We start from the raw sequence: 19327 nt of genomic DNA, 5'->3' as shown, positions 1-19327 counted from the left end.
CACTGCGCCAAGAGATGCCATAGTAAATGTAGTCTGCATCCTGCTAAATTCTGCTCTACTGCAGGCTTACTTTCACCAGTTCCAGGCTTTCACATTTCTGTTTATATTGTTGCTGAATGAAAGCCAGCATCCGCATATGCTGGTACAAAGTAGCCTGTGTACTAGCATATGGTATTAGTGGCATTGAGAAGGTTCACAAGCACCTTACAACTTCAAAAGGCTAATACCACCTTTGTATTGTTCCTTGAATATTAGCCACTGTTACAGACCAAGAAGCATTTGGAGACTGAAAGAAGTTAAAATTATCAAGCAGGCTTGATGAAAGTTTTGGGTACTTTCTTCTTGCCTGAAAAAAATTCATATTTGTGCTGATGGATTAGACATTCAGCATGGGCTCTGAGCACGTAAATACTGCTTGAGTGCACTGACGGCAGCAGACAGGGAAGTAGAAGCTTCCAAATCAAAGATGTGTCTGTGTAATCTGGCTTGAAAATGAGACTGCTCTAGAAAAAGTTTGTCAACGGGTAGATCTCAAACTCCCTGCAGGGCCAGGTTCACTGGTGTACCTTGACTTTAATGTGTGAACCTGTGAAAATCTGACCCAGGCACTTCTGTGAAAGGACTGGGAAACTAAGTTCTTTGAGAAGAGAAGAAAAAAAAAAAAAGATTAAGACAAGCAAGAAACGTGATCACCTGTCTTATATTTTAAGTTTCTATAGGTACCTGTATGTTCCAGTTTGGTTTTCTTCTCTCAGTTCCATAACGTACAGCTGGTAGTGTGAGATCCCATATTGATTATTTCTGAGCTTCTGTTTTATACATATTCAAGTGTTTAGTGAAGAAAGTTGATACCAGTGTCAGGGATCTATGTTTTGTATTTATTTTTTACTGCTGTTTTCTTCAAATTCAGTCTATTTAAGACGGGAGATCCTCTCTCTTCCCTGTTTTTCAGACACTACTACCACTAAGAAAGTGTTGGCAGCAAAATGTGGCCTCAGTGATATTTGCATAGCTTCTTTCCTTCAAAGCATGCTTTAGTGAAACCGGGCCAAAGTCATTTGCCCTTAGAGGGTTTGCTCAAGCGAGACTGATGGGAGTTTAGTGAACAGCTAAACTGAGGTTGCACAGCAGCAACTGCAGCCTGCTGACTGTTTCTCCCCACTGCTTTTTCTTTGTGGAGCTAACTGCAGTAGAAGTCAATCTGAGTCTCTGTTCACTTAGGCCAGATTTACTCTGCAATAACTCCAGTGAAACCACCCACATTATCCCAGTCTTAAAGAGTGAATGCAAGGAAGACCAGTTGACTCCTATTTTTTTTTCTTCTGACTCTAGATAAATACCAGAAAGGCATTTGCTGAGTTAAATGGAGCTCTTTTTGAATAATCACAATTTGAAATATACTTCTGTGTTAGTAATGTACTTGATTTTAGGAGGTCGAATAAAAGTGATATGTACTAACACTCTTTTTTCCTGATCACATTTTATATTGCCTACAGTTTATTAGAAATATAAGCAAACAGGTAAAATAATAACACTAGAGCAATTGCTTCAAAAGTATCTATTAAAAACCCCAACTTATTCTGGGAATTGTCTCAAGGAAATAATTGCCATAAAACATCTTAATGCCTTTAGTAAGCTGTAGGTATTCCCCCCGTGAAACAAGTACTGGTCTTCCTCACGCGTAATGTAACCTAATGAGTTTCAGCTGGTGCCATTTGTTCCTTCCTAGAGAACATACAATGAAATCTTATGTCAAAGGACCCCAGTTTACACCTTACTTCAGCACGGTCTCTGGCATAAAGCAGATTTTCTCCACAGTACAAATTAACTCACATAACTCTATGACCCAAACCAATCTATTGTACATGTGGAAAAAAGCCATTTGCAGCTTACTTCCATTTGTGATCTTATGGGACTATCAAAGTTCAAGGCTATTGTAGATTTGGTATTTGAGCTTTCCTTATGCATTCTGTTTTCCTGACGAAATTACTCATTCTGTACAAAGTGAAGAATATTCCCCCTGGCAATTTAAGATTCCTTATAAGAGGGAAAATCAGCCACTTTTTGGAGACATACCTGGTGCAACTAACAGGAAGTGAAAGACAAAATACCCACATGCTAATGGCACCAACAGGTTCAGAAATAACTTACCCTGTTTGTTTGTGTTTTAATTCAGGAGGAAGAAACACACAAAGGAAATCTTCAAAGGTGAGTAAGACGTACAGGGAAAAACTAGCAAACATTCAACTGCCAGCTCCCTGGCTTCCAAGCCACAGACCCTGAGCACTGCCACCTTCTAAGCAGCCTGAATAATATATTTACCCAGCAATTGATTTTTCTCAGTATCCTTCTGTTCTGCTCTGGTTAACTTGGGCCACATTCAGCTGTGGTGCACAATGATCAAATTGTATGGAAGTGGATGGAGCTACACCTACCTTAGCAAGTAGTGCAGACCTGCAGACATCAATATATGGAGGAAAACAGTGCTGGTGCTAGAGACCATGCATGCCAGGGATATTTTGGTTTGAACTGGTTCTGGTCTGATCCCATGGGTTGAGTTCCCACCTAACCCTAGACTGCATTAACTGTGCTTCTGAAGAGCATCTTCAAGCTCACTTTCATCCCAAAACTCTCTACAACTCTACTCTACAACCCTACTCTCTACAACTCCCTGAAAGGAGGTTGGAGCCAAGTGGGGGTTGGTCTCTTTTCCCAGACGACTTTGAACAAGACAAGAGGGCATGGTCTTAAGTTGTGCCAGGGGAAGTTTAGGTTAGATATTAGAAGGAATTTCTTTACAGAGAGGGTGATCAAGCATTGGAATGGGCTGCCCTGGGAAGTGGTGGATTCTCCGTCCCTGGAGATATTTAAAAAGAGACTGGATGTGGCACTCAGTGCCATGGTCTGGTAACTGCAGCGGTAGTGGATCAAGGGTTGGACTTGATGATCTCTGAGGTCCCTTCCAACCCAGCCAATTCTATGAATCTATGATTCTAAAAGAACCCAGCCCATGCTTTCTGAGTTTGCCCCCTGATGCAAACCAGAACATCTGAAGTGGGGATCCACTTCAAAACCACACTCCTGATCTCACCTAACTTCCTAACAGAGATGCACCCTAACTGCAGCTGGTGCTCCTGATTAAAAACTCAGGATGGTTTTGCTGTGTTCTCCAGATCACTGATATATAAAACTCAGTGCTTGCTGCATCCTCCCCCAGGCTCATTGAGAACACTGATAGCTACATTCACTTGCATTTTTTAAGTAGTCCCATTCAGAAAGCTTCTCTTTTGGTTTAATTTTTTCTTAAAATGAACTAGTAGGACAACTCGGATGGATGCTTGTGATTTGTACAAAGTAGTGAAATGCAGGAAAACCAAGAACCCAGCATTATCACTTGGTAATTGCCTTTGGTTGAATTTTAGCACAAGCTCAACTCTCCGAACCAGTTCAGTGCTAGAGCATCCAGGCTGGGTGTCCCACACCTCCACACACCAGCTATGCAGCCTGGGCAGTCTCAGGAGCTGGGCTGGACTTGGTGATCTCCCAGCACACTGGAGATACTCCACACTTGCTTTGAAGGTTGTGCCTCACATTGTCACAAGCACTCCTTTTCTGTGAACAGTATATTTATGAAATGTATCCTACTGCTATGTATTTCAGACATTTGCCAAGCAGTAATCCATGACAAAGCAGTAAATGAAGAGCCATGAACAAATCTTTTGATACTTCTGGTGACACAGCAGGAATGTTTGAGTTTCACAGCCATTTTAAAGATAATAAAAGAGAACTTTAATGAAAGAGAAGGCTAAAATGGTTTTTTATATAAGGAGATAGTGCAATTCAGTTTTTCTGACTTAGTTTGCTGCTGAAAGCAAATCACTGTGGTTTATCTCAAAACCTGTGAGTGACTCTCTTGCGTTTCCATTTCCAGAGCGATGTCTGTTTCTTCCATGTCGGAATTTCAGCGCCTCATGGATATATCTCCATTTCTACCAGAAAAAAACTTGCCTTCATCCAACAGCAAAGATGACATAACCCCTCCCCTGTCCCCTGATGATCTGAAATACATCGAGGAGTTCAACAAAAACTGGGATTATAGTAACACTAGGAACCATGGTGGGGCCACCGAGAAGCCTGCAGAAGGCTGGGCAGAAAGGACAGAAACTGGGAAAGCTGGGAGTGATCCTGCATCAGATTCCTTCCAGGCATCATCATGGTACCTCACCACCAGTGTCACCATGACAACTAACACCATGACCAGCCCGGAACACTGCCAGAAGCAGTCAACGAGGAGTCATGGTGTAAGTGAAAAAATGGGAGTTCGGGTCTTTCACAGCCCACCGGTTGTCCGTAGGTTTGACAACTCGGTGATAGCCAGCAGCGAAGGAAAAAACCAGGTTGAGCCAGACTTCCTGTTTTCCGTGACCAAAGCTATGGGGAATGTTGCCGAGACAAAAGGTGCTTCCTCGGATATGTTTGGGAGATGGTCTTGTGACCTGGCCAAACATCACAAGGATTTTCTGGAGAGTGGTCTTCATCCCATTGAACGTCCTATTTGCACTACTGTGGGCTTTGCCTCACCTTTGCACAGCTTGGAGATGTCCAAAAACATGAGTGATGATATGAAGGAGGTGGCTTTCTCTGTCCGAAACGCAATCCGCTCCAACTCCAGCTCAGCAGAGCCTCAGTTTAAGGACACTGCGTGTCAAACCAACGGTGTGAGGACGACAGGGACACAGACCACTCAGACCATCAGTGTTGGCTTGCAGACAGAAACGCTGCGCAGCATCACCAGCAGTCCACACAAGTGTCTGACACCAAAGGGGGGGTCCACGCCTGTGTCTTCGCCATCCCGAAGCCTAAGAAGCAGGCAAGTGACCCCTGTCATCGAAAAGGTCCAGGCCAAGTTTGAACGCACATGCTGCTCCCCCAAATATGGCTCCCCAAAGCTGCAAAGAAAAATCCTTCCCAAATCAGACCAGCCAAATAACCGGACTTCGCCCGGCACACCTCAGAAAGGATTCAGTGAATCTGCTTGGGCTAGGTCAACCACTACAAGGGAGAGTCCTGTCCACACCACCATCAACGATGGCCTCTCCAGTTTGTTCAACATTATTGACCACAGCCCCATCTTTCATGAGAACTTTCAAAAATGCCCCAGGTCTAGCAGCCGGTCAAGGTCAGCAGAACCCAGACCAGAACTGGGCCCTGTGCAGGAGCCGTGTACCAATGCCCGTGGCAGATCACCCAGTCCTCTCCGCTTGGGCACAGAGGCACAAAAGGAAGAAGGGACTGAGGTGACAAGCATTAGGCAGGACCTGTCTGCTCCTCCAGGGTACACACTCGCAGAAAATGCTGCCAGGATCTTGAATAAGAAGCTTCTGGAGCACGCCTTAAAGGAAGAGAGAAGACTATCTTCACACAGCCCACCAAATCTTAGCAATGACAACAGCACAGGAGAAACTGTCAAAGTAGATCCAGGGTCCATAGAGGTAACGAGCTTGTTTGTTTTTCCTCCTATGGCTAACTGTACTCTTCTTTGAACAAATACTTTACAAGATCTCTTGCAGTCCTAGTGAGTATTTGCAATGAATTTCCTAGTCCTGTCATGTCACCAGCCAGTCCCAGTCATGAAACTATTGGATTAGTCACTGAAGAACTCATTAAAGAATTTAGTTTCTATCCTGACAGCTTATCTGGCTTGACAGTGTCAGAAGAGCTTTACCCTTTACAGGATAAAGATGCCTTTACAAGATAGAAATGGTTCTCCTCTGAATGACTGGGTTAAGGGCTTCCTGTCACAAAGCATGCTGCAGATGCTGCAGGGACTCTGGGTTTGAGTAAATATCTCTTTCATGCTGGATGGAAAGGTAGACTCTTTCTCCTACAAAAGAATGGGTGTTAGCAAGTTTGTGTGAAAAATAGTCTCTATAGTACCCTGAACCAAAACTTCAGGGCCTTCAGCTTACCTTTCCTGGGTGGATCCTGTTAAGTTTTATGGGGGTCTGTGAATGTGACTAAATGGCATGGTGTTTGCTACTGACTCTCTGCCTCACAAAATAAGAAAAAAAGAAAAAAAATATACTCAACTAGTCTACACATACCTTCTTAGTGATTAAGAACTCTTTATTACTATTTTATTGTCAACAGCTTAACAGTCATTACCTGCCTCAGCAAGTAGGGCCAGGTGTTGGGGGTCAGAGATTCAGGTACAGTAAGGTGCTAGAGCAATCAACAAAAAAGATGGTGTCATGACAGACAAAAGCTTTCAGTTATTAGTGTCTAAGCATCTTGTTTCTGGTGAGTCTTTGTGGACTCGAGAGTTTTGCCCTGAGGAGGCCTGAAGAAACTTAATATGCCCAGCTCTTACCCACCCATGTTGCCTTTCTGCTACAGCACTGAAATGACATCTGCCCTGCTGGCTGGTGACACCAGGTCAGGGGCACAGCCCAGCATCCTCTCTGCCCCATGCTGCCCCTTGAGCATCCTGATGTTTTGGTGGGCCCCAGATGCAGGGTAGCAGCTCTTCCTTGACCCCTGTGTGCCCCAGACATCCCACCTGGGCCTCACCGGGCTGACTCCTACCACTCCTGCCTCAGAGAACCTCAAGGCAAGGTTCAAGCCCCATTTTCAACTCAACAGTTGGCTTGAAGGATTTGTGAGGACCTGAGCACTTTTGGTCTGCAGTTTGCCTTGCACTAGAGGATGGTTCTCCTGTTCAGAGGACATGATCTTTTTTGCCTGAGGATAAATTGCCTATATGCAATTTAAAGAGATATAAATAAGGGCATTTGTACTTGCAAAAATGAAACCACGTGCACCTTATAAATATCACTGAATGGAAGCAGGCTTTGTGCACAAACCTCAGTATGAATGAAAGTAGGAAGTGGCCTCATTTCTTAAAGTCTTTTAGCTATCTCTGTATTGTTTTCTTAGTTTGAAATACTGGGAATGCACTACCAGTCCTTATTTGAAAGTGTGTGCTCCTATGGGTTCAACACAGCCTTGCCTTCAAGGCATGTCAGGAAACAATTGATTTCCTCCTGCATCTTTTAAATGTCTCAGCAGATTTCAAGTATAACTAAATGGATGTTGTTCCACATCATCAAAATTGCTGCTGGTGGCAGTACCTGAGTTTGATGCATGAGAGGTCTGGGACAATGCTGTTTAGCAAAAAACTCATTGTCCATCAACTTGGCAGAAAATTGGTCCTCTTTGTGAATTTTCAGCATATTTTGCTTATTTTTTTGAGTTCTGAACCTCAAAGCTAATTCTTGCTTTTCCTTGCAATTCTTACTCAGTTGTTAGTACTGTTTTCTAGATGCACATCTTTGGGTGGTCCTGTCATTTTCAGGAATGTGCATTGAAAAGGAAGGTGGTGGGCATTCACTCAAGGAGCTTAGCTTTTCCTAGGTGAGGGGATGATCTACAAGATATACTTAATGAGGCATGGGATTGCTGCTGGAAACAAACCACAGAGAAGTTTAGTCTCTGCAGATGCCTGGGGTTATTTATGGATTGTGCTGACCACACAAATTACACTTTGTACAAATTCCACTTAGCACAATTTTGTACAAAGCCAGATGCAGCAGCTCAGTGAATTCTGATCTTGGAGGAGGCAGAATGTACATGTGGCAACATCGTGCCCCTGTCATCCTCCCATAGATCCCCTCTCTGCTTCACCCTCACCTGTGGGTTTCTGGCCAAGACAAGTGACCTTCTTACCACCGAATGCCTTCTTGTTTCTGCAGTCATGGCATGGTGTACTGATGACTTTTAGACTTGTATGGAGCACCTGTTGATGGCTTTTCTTTGATTTGAGCTTCTGAGTGGTTTAGTTACATACCTTCCTTTTATATTCCTGCTGCAAATATGAAATCTAGATCATATATTTATATATATAATTAACATACATATGTATGTGTGCGTGAGTGTAGATGCATACAGAGTAGTAATAACTTTGTATTTTCTAAATTGCCCAGAGCTGGTTGCAAGCAAATTTGTATCCACCAATTGCAGCCTACTAGTGTCTGATCCTGCTTATTCACTAAGCCACCATCTTACTTGCATATCATGGGATTTATAAATATTACTATTAAAAATGCAGATTAGCATTATCTAACTAACAACGTAAGAGCTGTATGAACATTTTTTCTGCTATGATTAATGAGCATATAATCCATAGAGGTTACACAACAGTCCTGGATTGGGGATCAGACTCATTTCTGGGGACAGCACTGTGAAAGGACCATCCACAGAGACCCCCACAGGAGGTGGCAGCTGCTGTGTCCTCTGCTTGCTGGGACAGAGCAATTGCCTCACACTTGCATCTGAACCATTCGGCACAGGAGTGGGAGTATTTAAAAGAAGGGGAAGTGCTGCCACATTTAAAGGGCTTTTACTATAGTCTGAGTCTCCCATCCAGTATCACTGTTAAACTAAAACAAGGGAGAAGAGTGAGGCAAAGTGCTTTCCTGAAACCTGAGCAACGTAAGCATGAGCAACAGGGAAAACATGAGAGAATTAGTAGCTTTTTTGCTTGTTAGAGGTTTCCTGAGCAGAAATTCTCTCTTGAAATCAAACTAAGGAAAAAAAAAAAAAAAAACCAACAAACCTACAGCTTTATTCCTCTTTCACAGAAACATGAGTTTTTTTCCTAACACTAATCAAGGTTGGTGAAGGGTAACAGGTGTCTTTCTCTGCTGAATAGAAATGTTTGGTTTGTTTAATGCTATGTCCACTTCTGGGACTGTGCTAGGACTGTGAAAGGTTGGTGTGTTTGCTTCCTTCTTTTCTAAATCTTTTTCTGCTAGTGGCTTATCTTTTATTTCTTATTATTAGTTTCCCTGTGATAACAGCGGTAACATGATCTGAATGGGTAGTAACATCTGGAGACTTCTTCCTTGCTGACATGAAATCTGCACTTTAAAAAATTAATTGATTAAAACAGTTCTTTCCAACCTACTTGCTTTCTTTTTCTTTTCTGTCTGTTCTGTCCAGAACCAAACTGTCTTATTAACTGCCCCCTGGGGACTCTAACCCTGCCTGCCTCACTGCTGTAAGTCCTTTCTACCTTCTTTCCAGAGCTTTCCACAAGCAGTCATTTTTGAACGTGTGGGTTAATGAAGGGAAATAATTGACCACAGTCCCAGAGCTATCGGCACGCACCCAACATCCCTGCAGGGTCCTTCAGATGCGACGGTCAGGAAGGGCTCAGGAGAGGAGCCCATCTGCTCCCTCCCACAGCATCATGGGCTTGAGCCAAAAGTTGTGCTGTGGTGTTGGGGTTTTTTGTGGATTTTTTGTGGTGGGTTGTTGTTTGGTTTTTTTTTGGTTTTTTTTGTTAAACTTTAGAAAATTGGAAAAACTTAAGACCAACATGACAGCATGCAAAAACACTGGGGGAGGGATTCAAATTTATAACAAAACCGTTTGGTTTGGGGTTTTTTTCTTTTTTTGACAAATACATATACAGGGCTTCTGGCTGCTTCTGGGTGTGTTCCCTCAGGTCTGGCATCAGAAGGAGGGGGAGAGGGATGGGGAGAGGGCTGACCATCACCTTGGCTCATTAGACTGTTCCCCCCCCCAGTGTGTGGGGTTGCTGCAGCAGAGGGAGAGAAGAATCTGTGACCATCCACTCCACCTCAGAGCCAGAAAACTGGGGTTTATTATTATTATTATTATTATTATTATTATTATTATTATTATTATTATTATTATTATTATAGGAATAGCCATGGTAGCTGACAGCCTGGCTTAGGAAATAGCTAGAAACTGAAGCTGAAATAATTCCCATTTTCAATGTCCAGGCTAAGAAGTTCTGCCTCTCCACCCATGCCCCCAAGCAATCACCAAACTAAATTACCCACGGGCTATTATTTTTTTTAAATAATTCTACCTATGCCAGTTACATACGGCAGGCGAGGAGATTTCACAAACCATTCTGGATGGTTTCCTTGTCATGGCTGTATTTCCTCAGCTCACACTGAGGAAGCTGCACTGTAGAGGGAGGGTGACTGACTCAGCAGCCAACACTTTGTAAGATTATGCTGCCAGTCACTTGTTGGCCCTGGAGCAACATCCATTGCCAGCACAGCCTTGCATTGTGCTGAGCATGTGTACATCACAGATAAGATGAGCTTAGTCCTGCCCTACAGTAAAAACTGACCAACATCTGCAGGCATACTGGAGAGAGGCTTTTGAGCTGGGAGGCAACAGTGGAAATAAATTTTGTTAATGCCACGCTGACTCTCATTTACTGCTATGAAAGGACAATAAAGCAGCCAGAAGCAAGCAGAGCTCTAGAGATGTCATTTTAAGCCACTGCTTAGAGAGAGGCTAAGACAAAACCCACAAATCTCACAGCCTCAAATCACCGTGTTGCATTGCCTGTGAGTGTTGCTGCGTGTCTGGATTTCTTTTAACAAATCTGACTCTAGCAGCAGCTTTCACAGACCATATGTTGCCCCAAGCACATTGGGATAAGGTGAAGTAAGGACACAGAGTCAGTATTCTTGTTAGCACCCATCTGCAGCTATGTGACCGTAGATCTCACTGTTGACTGACTGCATGTTGTCCGAGGGCACCGAGGTTTGGTCTTCACAGGGGCTTCCCCACATCTGACACTGCACTCTCTCCAAAATACACACCTGCACAAGCTCCATTTCCCATTTCTCAGCTCTGTGTCTTCAAAACTGACCTTTCTGTCATGTAACAGTTACGTTTGGTCTTCCTGCTGCAACAGGGAGGTTCAGTGGGGTATCACTTTGCTTGTTTGCTGCCAATCACATCATGTTACCTCCTCCAGTGTTCTCCATCCCCAGTCACTTTCCTCCTTCTCCATGTGAAACAGTGCACTGAATCCTTTCCTTCTCACTGTGTCACCCTGTGCCTCACTGTGCCAGAGCTTCTCCTTTGCATTGTATCCTGTCTGGTCTCTCTCTTCATGTATCACCAGTTTGCACTCTGATTCTGAGACTGTTTTTTTATTGAACTCTTCTGTCCTCTCCAGTGACTGCTCCTCAGTGTACACATTTCTACAGGTTGACAAACTCCGCTGATTTGCTTTTTTAAGGCACAAACTATGCAGTGAAAATGCACAAGTTTGGCTTTGGCACTATGACAGAGTTGGTCCTGCAATCACTTGTCTTGATGTAAGGAGCATTCACAGAGAGGCAGGAGGCCTAGCTGTGCTATGAGCAAAGTCCATAAATAGTAGAGGCAATTACCAGCATAGTGCCAGGGTGAAAAATTACAGTTGCAGATTGTTTCTAATCAGAAAGGCAGGCTAACAAAGCCTGAACAGTAGAAAGTTAGAGAAATAAAATTTTCCATCTTCTTCCATTTCTGTGAATGTTGTCTTTAATGTACAGTACCACTGAATCCTGTAATTCAGGCTTCAGTAGCTGGCAATAAGGAGTGATGTTCCAGAAGAAGAAATCTGTAGGTAAGCCTGATCTTTCATCCAGCTGGAGTTCACAACTAGTTCTGTAGTCATTATTCTGCTAAGAAGACGTTCCTGCAAGTCAGCCAGAGCTCTGAAGAAGACAAAAGGAGTCGATGGTTGATTTTCACCCCATTTGCAAATGCCAAACCTGTCTCTTTTATGCCAAGCCACTTAGAGCAATGTGATGAATAGTGCATTTCCCTGAATTATCATGCAAATGTACTTTTCAGCTCCTCTCTTTCTAGCACAAGGAGAATTAGCAAATGGAAGTTTGTCAGCTATTCCAGCTCATCCCAGGCTTCTCTCTTGCATTCTCTCCTTACCTGTTCCATAAATCACAGCCATACAGACAGATAACCTGGAGCCCCCACACAGCCAGACGGTTCGCTGCTTGCTTTCGTGCCTCCCCCCCCCCCTCGACGTGTGAGATGCTTAGCTTTAGTTTGACTTCGGTTTTTCTTAATTCTTGGCTCACCCAGACGGCCTCTAACGCAAGTCACTAACCCCTTTTTTGCTCTCTTGGCTGCCAAGGAACTACCTTGTTCTGCACTAGCCCCGTCCCTCCAGCCCTGCTTCTCCCGGCCAGAGAGACCAGCGAACCGGCGCCCACCCTCTCGATGGGCATCACATTCCCCTACTGCCTCACAGCCGCAGGCCACCGGAGAGCTGACTCCCTCGGAGGAGAGCGGATGCCAGGAGCACCCGGCAGAGACCCCCAGCCAGGGAGCTGACCTGCCCTGACTCCTCCCCCGGGATGGGGAGGGGGCTACCACTCGCCTCTGCCAGGTCGCCCGCCTGCCCGCCCGCCCGCCAAGGAGAGAGGTCCACTTGGAGAGGTCAAAGAATGTTCTCAGACGCAGCTGCTGAATGTCCACCCTGGGAAACTGAGGTGTTTCTAGAATGAAACAGTTAATGTGCCTGTAATAACTTAAATTTTTTTTTTCATAGACGAGAAAACTATTTTTGTCTCCATCTTTTCTACATACAGTATATTAACACAAAAGAAAAAAGAAAAAAAAAAAAGGGGGGGGGGTAAAAAATATATAAAGTTAAGATTGAAAATAAAATGTAAACTAAGTTTCAAGGGAATTTGAGTATGTGCTCGCGCTCTCTCCAAATACTGACTGCCTTTTGGTTATATTTGCACTGTTATGTTTTTGATTTTGGTTCTGGGGGTTTTTTTTGGGTTGTTTTTTTATTTCGTGTAAAACTAGGGTCTTAAGTTAATTTTATTCTATTTTAATGTCAGTGTTACCGGTTTTTAAAAGTAAGGTTCTTAAAGATGCTTCAACTCTCTGAAGCGATACCTTTTAAGTAGTGAAGAAAGCCATTAAGCTAGTTCACTAGGCTTGTATTAATTGAAATGGAGGGGAACACAGGTAAACACAAGAAAAAGTGTAAAAAACAAAAAATAATAAAAGAATGCCTCAGAAAGTCTTATGGAGTTAGCTGTAAAATACACCTACAATACTTGACTTGCATGCCTCTGGGTCCTCGCACTTTAGTGCATGTACATACTGCTACTGTACCATCACATAAATGTGAGTCAATCTGTTTCACTGTAATATTGTTGTGAATTTACCTGTACTGTACTTTTATTGTTGGTATTCTTGCATTGACTATACAAAAAGAGTTTTTAAATTATTGTTAGCAGTTCAACTGGCTATGAACAGTGTTTACTGAGACCTTCCTTCATTTTGGAAAAACCATGGAGATCTCTGGGCATACTAAATTGTAACTGGTCTTGTTTAAGAGTCTGTTGGAGACCATGTGAAGTGGAAATAAAACCCTCAGTATTTACAAGCTGCTGGAGTGCTTCATCGTGGTGTTTTACGGTAGTATTTCCCAGGTTCAATTAAACGGGGAGAGGAAAGCCCTCAAACTCCTCTTTTATTCATAAGGGAAGAAGAATACTGCTTTATGTTAAATAAACCATGGCAAAGTCAAACATGATGCTGTGCTCCTCCTGGATCAGGCCATGGGAAGGGTTTTTTTTAATTCCCTCACTGAACTGTGAAACAGCTGCTTACACAGATAGTGGGACCCATCTTCTCGGTTCCCCTGAGGCTGAATGGCTTGTTGCTTTCAGTTGTCCATGATAAACATAATACCAAAAATATGACATACCCAGTGTTAATCCAAGCTTTTGCCTCATCTGCATTACATACAGAAACCAAGAAAATCAGGGCTTTTGTAAAAATGGTGGCTAACACTGAGAAGTAAATGGAGCTGAGAATTTATGTGCTTCCGAGAGGTCGAAGCCTCTGGAACTACTTTGCCTGGGACCATCTGTTTGGCCACATGCTTCCTCCGGGAGCCCCAGAACTGCTCTGACTAGTTATCCCATTGCTGAACTGCCTCGTTCCTGGTTTGATTTCCTTTGCTGAGGCCTTCAGAGGCTCGTTAGCTAAAGAGCACCATCTGGGATCCCTAGAAACCTTCCTGGTTAGTTCTGACAAGCGATAAGCTCCTCACATCCTGTCCTGCTGCGTCACGGCCATCTTTCTAGGAAGTTTAATTCAGCTGTTGGATGAGATCAAACTCCCTGGCTCTCAAACCACAGCCAGCTGAGGTCTGATTCCTCCCATATCCATTGCTATTAGCCCAGTGTCAACATGTCCAAGATGGGCAGTGACTGAAAAGTACTGCTGCCGAATGGCTTTCTGGGACACTCCAGCCAAAACAAGGGGTGTCTCCTGCCAGTCCTGAACAGCAACAGTCATGTTACTGATAATTGCCTCCCCAGCTGTCCCAAAGCCTCCCTGCTAGCATTCTCTGTGAGTGTTAAGTGACACCCCTCCGAGTCCAAATGCTTAGAATTGTCCATGGTGGCCACCCTACTTGCTTGAAAAATCTTCTTGCAACACTTTGCTGAATGGTTGCAGTAGATTCAGTGTGGGAGTGCAAGGAGGAGCATGTGCAAGGAGTGTTCAGAAGGTTGAAGGAGAGTCACTGGGGTTATTGAAGAAGACTTCAGCCATAACTGAAAGGTCCTTGTTTGTTTTCAGAATCTCAATTACAAGGAGCAGTTTTGTGGGGAGGGAGGGGCTCCTGCTTCCTTTAAAGCTCTTTCTGCTAGATGAAGTAAGTTAAAATTGCAAATGAACCAGCAATGTTGACTACCAGCAAGTGAAAATGCTGTTCTGTTTCTTGTGAGAGCTGTAATTTTATTTTTTTTTAATGATGCAGAAGAAAATTCAGGTGACTGTTTTGTAGCTTTGATACCAGGAAATGGTATTTGCCTGTCAAATCGAGGATACAGCAGCCTGCAGAGTTAGCTGGTGGCCATCCTGAAATAGGAAGGTCTATCAGGATAAGCAGCTGCCTGTGGCTTGACAGGTAAAATGCTTGTGAAACACCAGGAACTGCTGAAAGAGAAGAGAGACAGCAAGAAGAGGAAGGTTAAGCACAAATAGAAATTCTGCAGAGGATCTTAAAAATTATCACATTAATTGAACATAAGCTCCTTTCTAGTCTATTTATCAAATACAGAAACATTGAGAAATATCACATGTATCTACTGGCTCTTTGGAAACAATGGGGCTTTTATCTTCCAGTATTCAGGTTGGTGGGGTTGGGTGATTTTTCCTGTCTTCATATCCTGCCTCATTATTCCAGCACTTTCCAGAATTATGTAAACAAATCATAAGATAAACGACAGCTCTGTAGTCCACCTAAGGTTATTTTTAAAGCTTCTACAATAAAATTAAAAGCTTTTTTAGAAGCTCTGTGGCTCACTTGGTGTCTGTGTATCTGAATTATTGCACCACAAATAATCAGGGCAGAAGAAGCCTTGCATATTGCCACACAAATTAGTGTAAGAGGATGTGGATACATCTGTCACAGCTTCATCCGAGGAGGCTGAAATGGACAGATGGATTTTACCCAGGGGTTTGTAGTTCCTGAAACAATGGCCTTAGGATCACCTGGTCCTGTAACACACCAGAAATCAGAATCAAGACTGCAATCTCTGGCATCCCTTCTGGCTTTCGGGGGGGACTGCAGGACCCCTAGGTGTGAGGGTGTCCCTCCTGCCACAACACTGCAGTGTCCCTGTGGGCACCATGAGGGGAAAAAGTCAAACTTTTCTCCAGCTTTTCTTCATGCCTCTCCACAGCCAGCCATTCCCTGACACACTGCCCTTCCCTTTCTACACCAGACAGACTTGGATGTCACCAGTGACCCAAAATAGAACCAGGTATCTGAATTCGTGGTAACACCACACCTGTATTAATGCCTCAGAGACAGGGCAAGGACTGGGCTTGGACCATTCCTTCCCAACACTCCATTCCACTCGTGACGCCCACTGTGCGGAGGAAATCTTTGTGGATGTAAGGCATTCATCTTCCTGCCCTTCCTTGAGTATCTGGAGCCACCTCTCTTTGGAAGTACCACATCTCTTGCTTGCTTCTTCTTCCTCTGTTTTGGTTTCCTTTTATGTATATCACTGCAATTTACTAGATTATTAAGTTGCTGATTACATATGATTTTCATATGAAATTATAGTTAATGTTTTTTGTATCTGCATAGCCCAGCCCGCTTTCTAGACAGACTTAATGGATTTAAGCACAATCTGCTTCCTTTTCCTGTTTATCATCTCCTTATCCATCTTGCAGGAGTGTGAGACATTCTGCCTTCAGGTCTGGGTGGGAAAAATTACTGCACTGGCATAGATATCTCTAAAATAATAAAAATATATCATCTGTTGCTCAAAACTACCAGTTTTTTTTCTTAGCTGGGCAGATATAAGACCTTTTTCTCTCACTGTTTATTCTTTTCCGGTGGACAAACACCTTCTGAAAACAAGGTGAGAGAAACTCATTTGGTAGCCTGGGTAGGAATTTTCAGGTGAGCTCAAGCTCAGCACAGCTGCTCGTCCTGGAGCTGGCTTGACAAAAGGCAGTGTTTCCCAAGGGGTAATGGTTTGAAGGCAAAGGTGGAGATGGAGCTGCAGAGACTCAGTGAAGCCTCTCAAAAGTCCCTGGTTTGGCAGTCATCAGTTGCAGGTTAGAGCTGCAGGAGGTCAAGAGGTGAGTGGCAGAAATGCTCCCCTGGTACAGACAGGGTACCCAGGTGCCTGGGTTGGTCTTGCCCAGGGTGATGGACCGAGATCTGGGGAGAGAAGGTTACAGAAAAAAAAAAATAAAATTAGAAACAGTGTCCTTGGCAGCTGCAAATAGATGGGTATCTGAGTGAGAAGAAAGAAGTTACCTTGGATATTGAGTTTATATGTCTCCTGATGGCAGCAAGCCTGGCTGAGCAATGTAAGCAGACACTGCACTAAAAGGGGAGAGTCCTGCTAGGCTATGCAATGTGAATCCTATTAAATGCCAACAATAGCAAAATTCTTATGTCCTGTTAAATCCCTAGATTATTTATACATATATATATATCTTAATTGGATTTTTCAATCCCTGCTGTAAGACTTTAGAATAGGTTTACACAGAAAACTGTTATAAAACCAGGTACTCTCCTCATCCCCATTCTGTATCTTTCCCTCACTGTAATCCCTCTGGATTAGGCTGCGGAAGAGAGAGCTGAGTGCAGGTGGACAGGCTCAACCCAAATGCATGGCTCAGCAAGAACTCCTTTTATACTGAGTTGGTTGGAACTGAAGTGGTTCCAAAATACTCAGCCCTGCAGAACAGGCACAGTTTTGAAGTATTGAAAAAATCCCCACTTTACACAGGAGAGGAGCAGTCTGTATATTTTAGCTACTAAGGATTGCAATGTTAAGTGCTTAGGCAATTAAGAACATAAATCTCATTGACTTTTCTGCCCTTAGAGGAGACCTCCAGAACTTAGACACTTTGAGAACTTTATTGCAAGTCTTTCATTACAGCTTCAAGCATGTTTGTCTTAAAAGTATGGCCTTGATTCCTGATGTTGTCTGAGAGAAGATGTCTATTGTGTTGTTCCTCTCAAATTTCTGCATGCTGCACTGGCAGGACAGAAAAAAAAAATCCACTTTGCATATATGAATGAGAGGAAGAACAATAAAGGCCATGATTTTGTCACAGCTATTTCCATGATAAAACCAGACTTTTGAGAGAGTATTTTGTTAGTACCATGGCACTCTGGTTTGTCATGGAAATCACATCTTAGACAAAAATTAAAGCCCTGGCTTCACAGATTATCTGTGTTCCCCTCAGTCTGTGATGCCTCTGACAACACCAGAGCTTCACTACATGCAAGTAAAATGCAAGTCAAATATATTGTATGGTCTTAAATGTTTTACAAGTACTTTTTTTATAAAGGAGTAGAACCATGAAATAGTTGGAAAGAAAACGTCAGTAAGAATTCAGAAAAAAACAGAATTATTCCCTGGAATTCAGCACCCCAAACTGCATTTGTTAAGTAATGGGAGTAGCCCTGTCCCTGTGGCTTGGCTGTAGCAAACCTTGAGTTATCATAGCATTTTCAGTGTTGGAAGGGACCTTTAAGATTATCCAGTTCCAATCCCCCTGCTGTGGACAGGGACGCCTCCCACTAGACCTGGCTGCACAGAGCCCTGTCCAGCCTGGCCTTAAAAACTTCCAGGGATGGGACTTCCACCACCTCTCCGGGCAACCTGTGCCAGTGTCTCACCACCCTCATGGTGAAGTAGTTGTGCTACAGCGTGGGAGGCCACACAAGGTAACAGACCTTGCCCACCTATTACACTGACAGTGTCTCTCAAAATCAGCCTGCACTTGACTGACAGGGAAATCCCAAGCTGGTGGGGCTGTGCTGCACCCATTTGTCCAAGTTCTTGAGTTTTCAGCAGAATAGACTGACTGACTTACCAAGCAGTGACCTCCTGAAGAGCACCCAGTGTGACACCCAATGGAAGAGAAATAGCGGAACACCGTTCTCCAAATTATATAATCCTTCTCATGTCAAGAACAGAAGCAAAATTATTTATTCAGAAACTGCAGCACTGTGGTGTAATGTATGCGGGTTACTTTTACTCAGCAAATAATTAGCACATCTTCCCAGCACACAGCTGAATAATTTAGTAGAAACATTTCACTGCTTAGAAGAATATGCCTGAGTTCCTGGTCAGAAGGTTTGGGTTCTGTGACCAGCAGCCCTCCAGATTCACATCAATGCTTCCCAAAGAACCTGAAGAATCTCCATTCCCTGATAACACTGTCCCACAGGCACTGCTCAGCTACCACTGTCTCCCAGAGCCAGAACTGGTTTATTCAGCCAGTCAGTCCCACTACCAGGGTTTCTGGTTTCTCCCACTGACGTGAGTTACTCTGAAGTCACCCCAACACACAACACATCCCTCCAGTACTTGTTCTTCAGGTTAGGCAAAGGCAACTCTGAAACCCAAATGGAGCCAGGATGGGGAACAGAGTAAGGAACAAGCCCATCATTACCTGAGGCCACTCCTGACCTGAATGGGAAAAAAAAAACACCAAAAAAACCCACACCACCACCCTACACCAAAATTAAATTATCATTTGAGCTACTTAGCAAGTTAACTAAATTTACTGTGACCTACATACCAGAAAGCGTTGGGTATGTGGAAATAATTCTTCCTCTGAGAGCCAGGTCACTCAGTAAAATCTAGTTTAAAAACCCACACACACTTTTCTGAAGCCTCCATCTGTCTTAAAGCAGAGAATGGCAATCTGAAAACACAGTGAGACATTTTTAACCTTGACATGTACTGGGCCAGACCTGCAATGATTTTAGTCTCTTGTCAGGGTAGCAGACAATGCTGACAGATTAACTGATTAGGCTTGGTGCATATTGCAGTGCAGACACAGTAATTACAGCCTAGAAACTATCATTTAAAGAGAAAATAATGTGTTACATGCAGAAAGTTCATTGCCAGCTGCTTAGAGGAAGCACCTCCACAGCTACTACTCAGAAATAAAACACATCAGG

General features: G+C 43.5%; 1 protein-coding gene across 11 annotated transcripts in view; it reads left to right on the top strand.

Moving 5' to 3' along the window:
- MTCL1 (microtubule crosslinking factor 1) overlaps positions 1-13249 on the top strand; it is a 107320-nt gene extending 94071 nt beyond the window's left edge. For 8 of the 11 annotated variants that reach the window (XM_071737172.1, XM_071737170.1, XM_071737176.1 and 5 more), the window contains 3 exons: positions 2177-2208; positions 3932-5492; positions 11978-13249. In XM_071737172.1, the coding sequence (XP_071593273.1) occupies positions 2177-2208; positions 3932-5492; positions 11978-12187 (1803 nt within the window). In that variant the 3' untranslated portion in view covers positions 12188-13249. Of the gene's footprint in view, positions 1-2176; positions 2209-3931; positions 5493-9000; positions 9540-11977 lie in introns of those variants that run through there. The other 3 variants (XM_071737175.1, XM_071737180.1, XM_071737181.1) reach the window with 3 other exon arrangements.
- The last annotated feature ends 6078 nt before the right edge of the window (positions 13250-19327 follow it).

This window comes from Heliangelus exortis, chromosome 2 (genome assembly GCF_036169615.1).
Source record: "Heliangelus exortis chromosome 2, bHelExo1.hap1, whole genome shotgun sequence".
NCBI classification, from domain to species: domain Eukaryota; kingdom Metazoa; phylum Chordata; class Aves; order Apodiformes; family Trochilidae; genus Heliangelus; species Heliangelus exortis.
The sequence above is the reverse complement of the archived record's forward strand: the minus strand, read 5'-3'. Positions and strand labels throughout refer to the sequence as shown.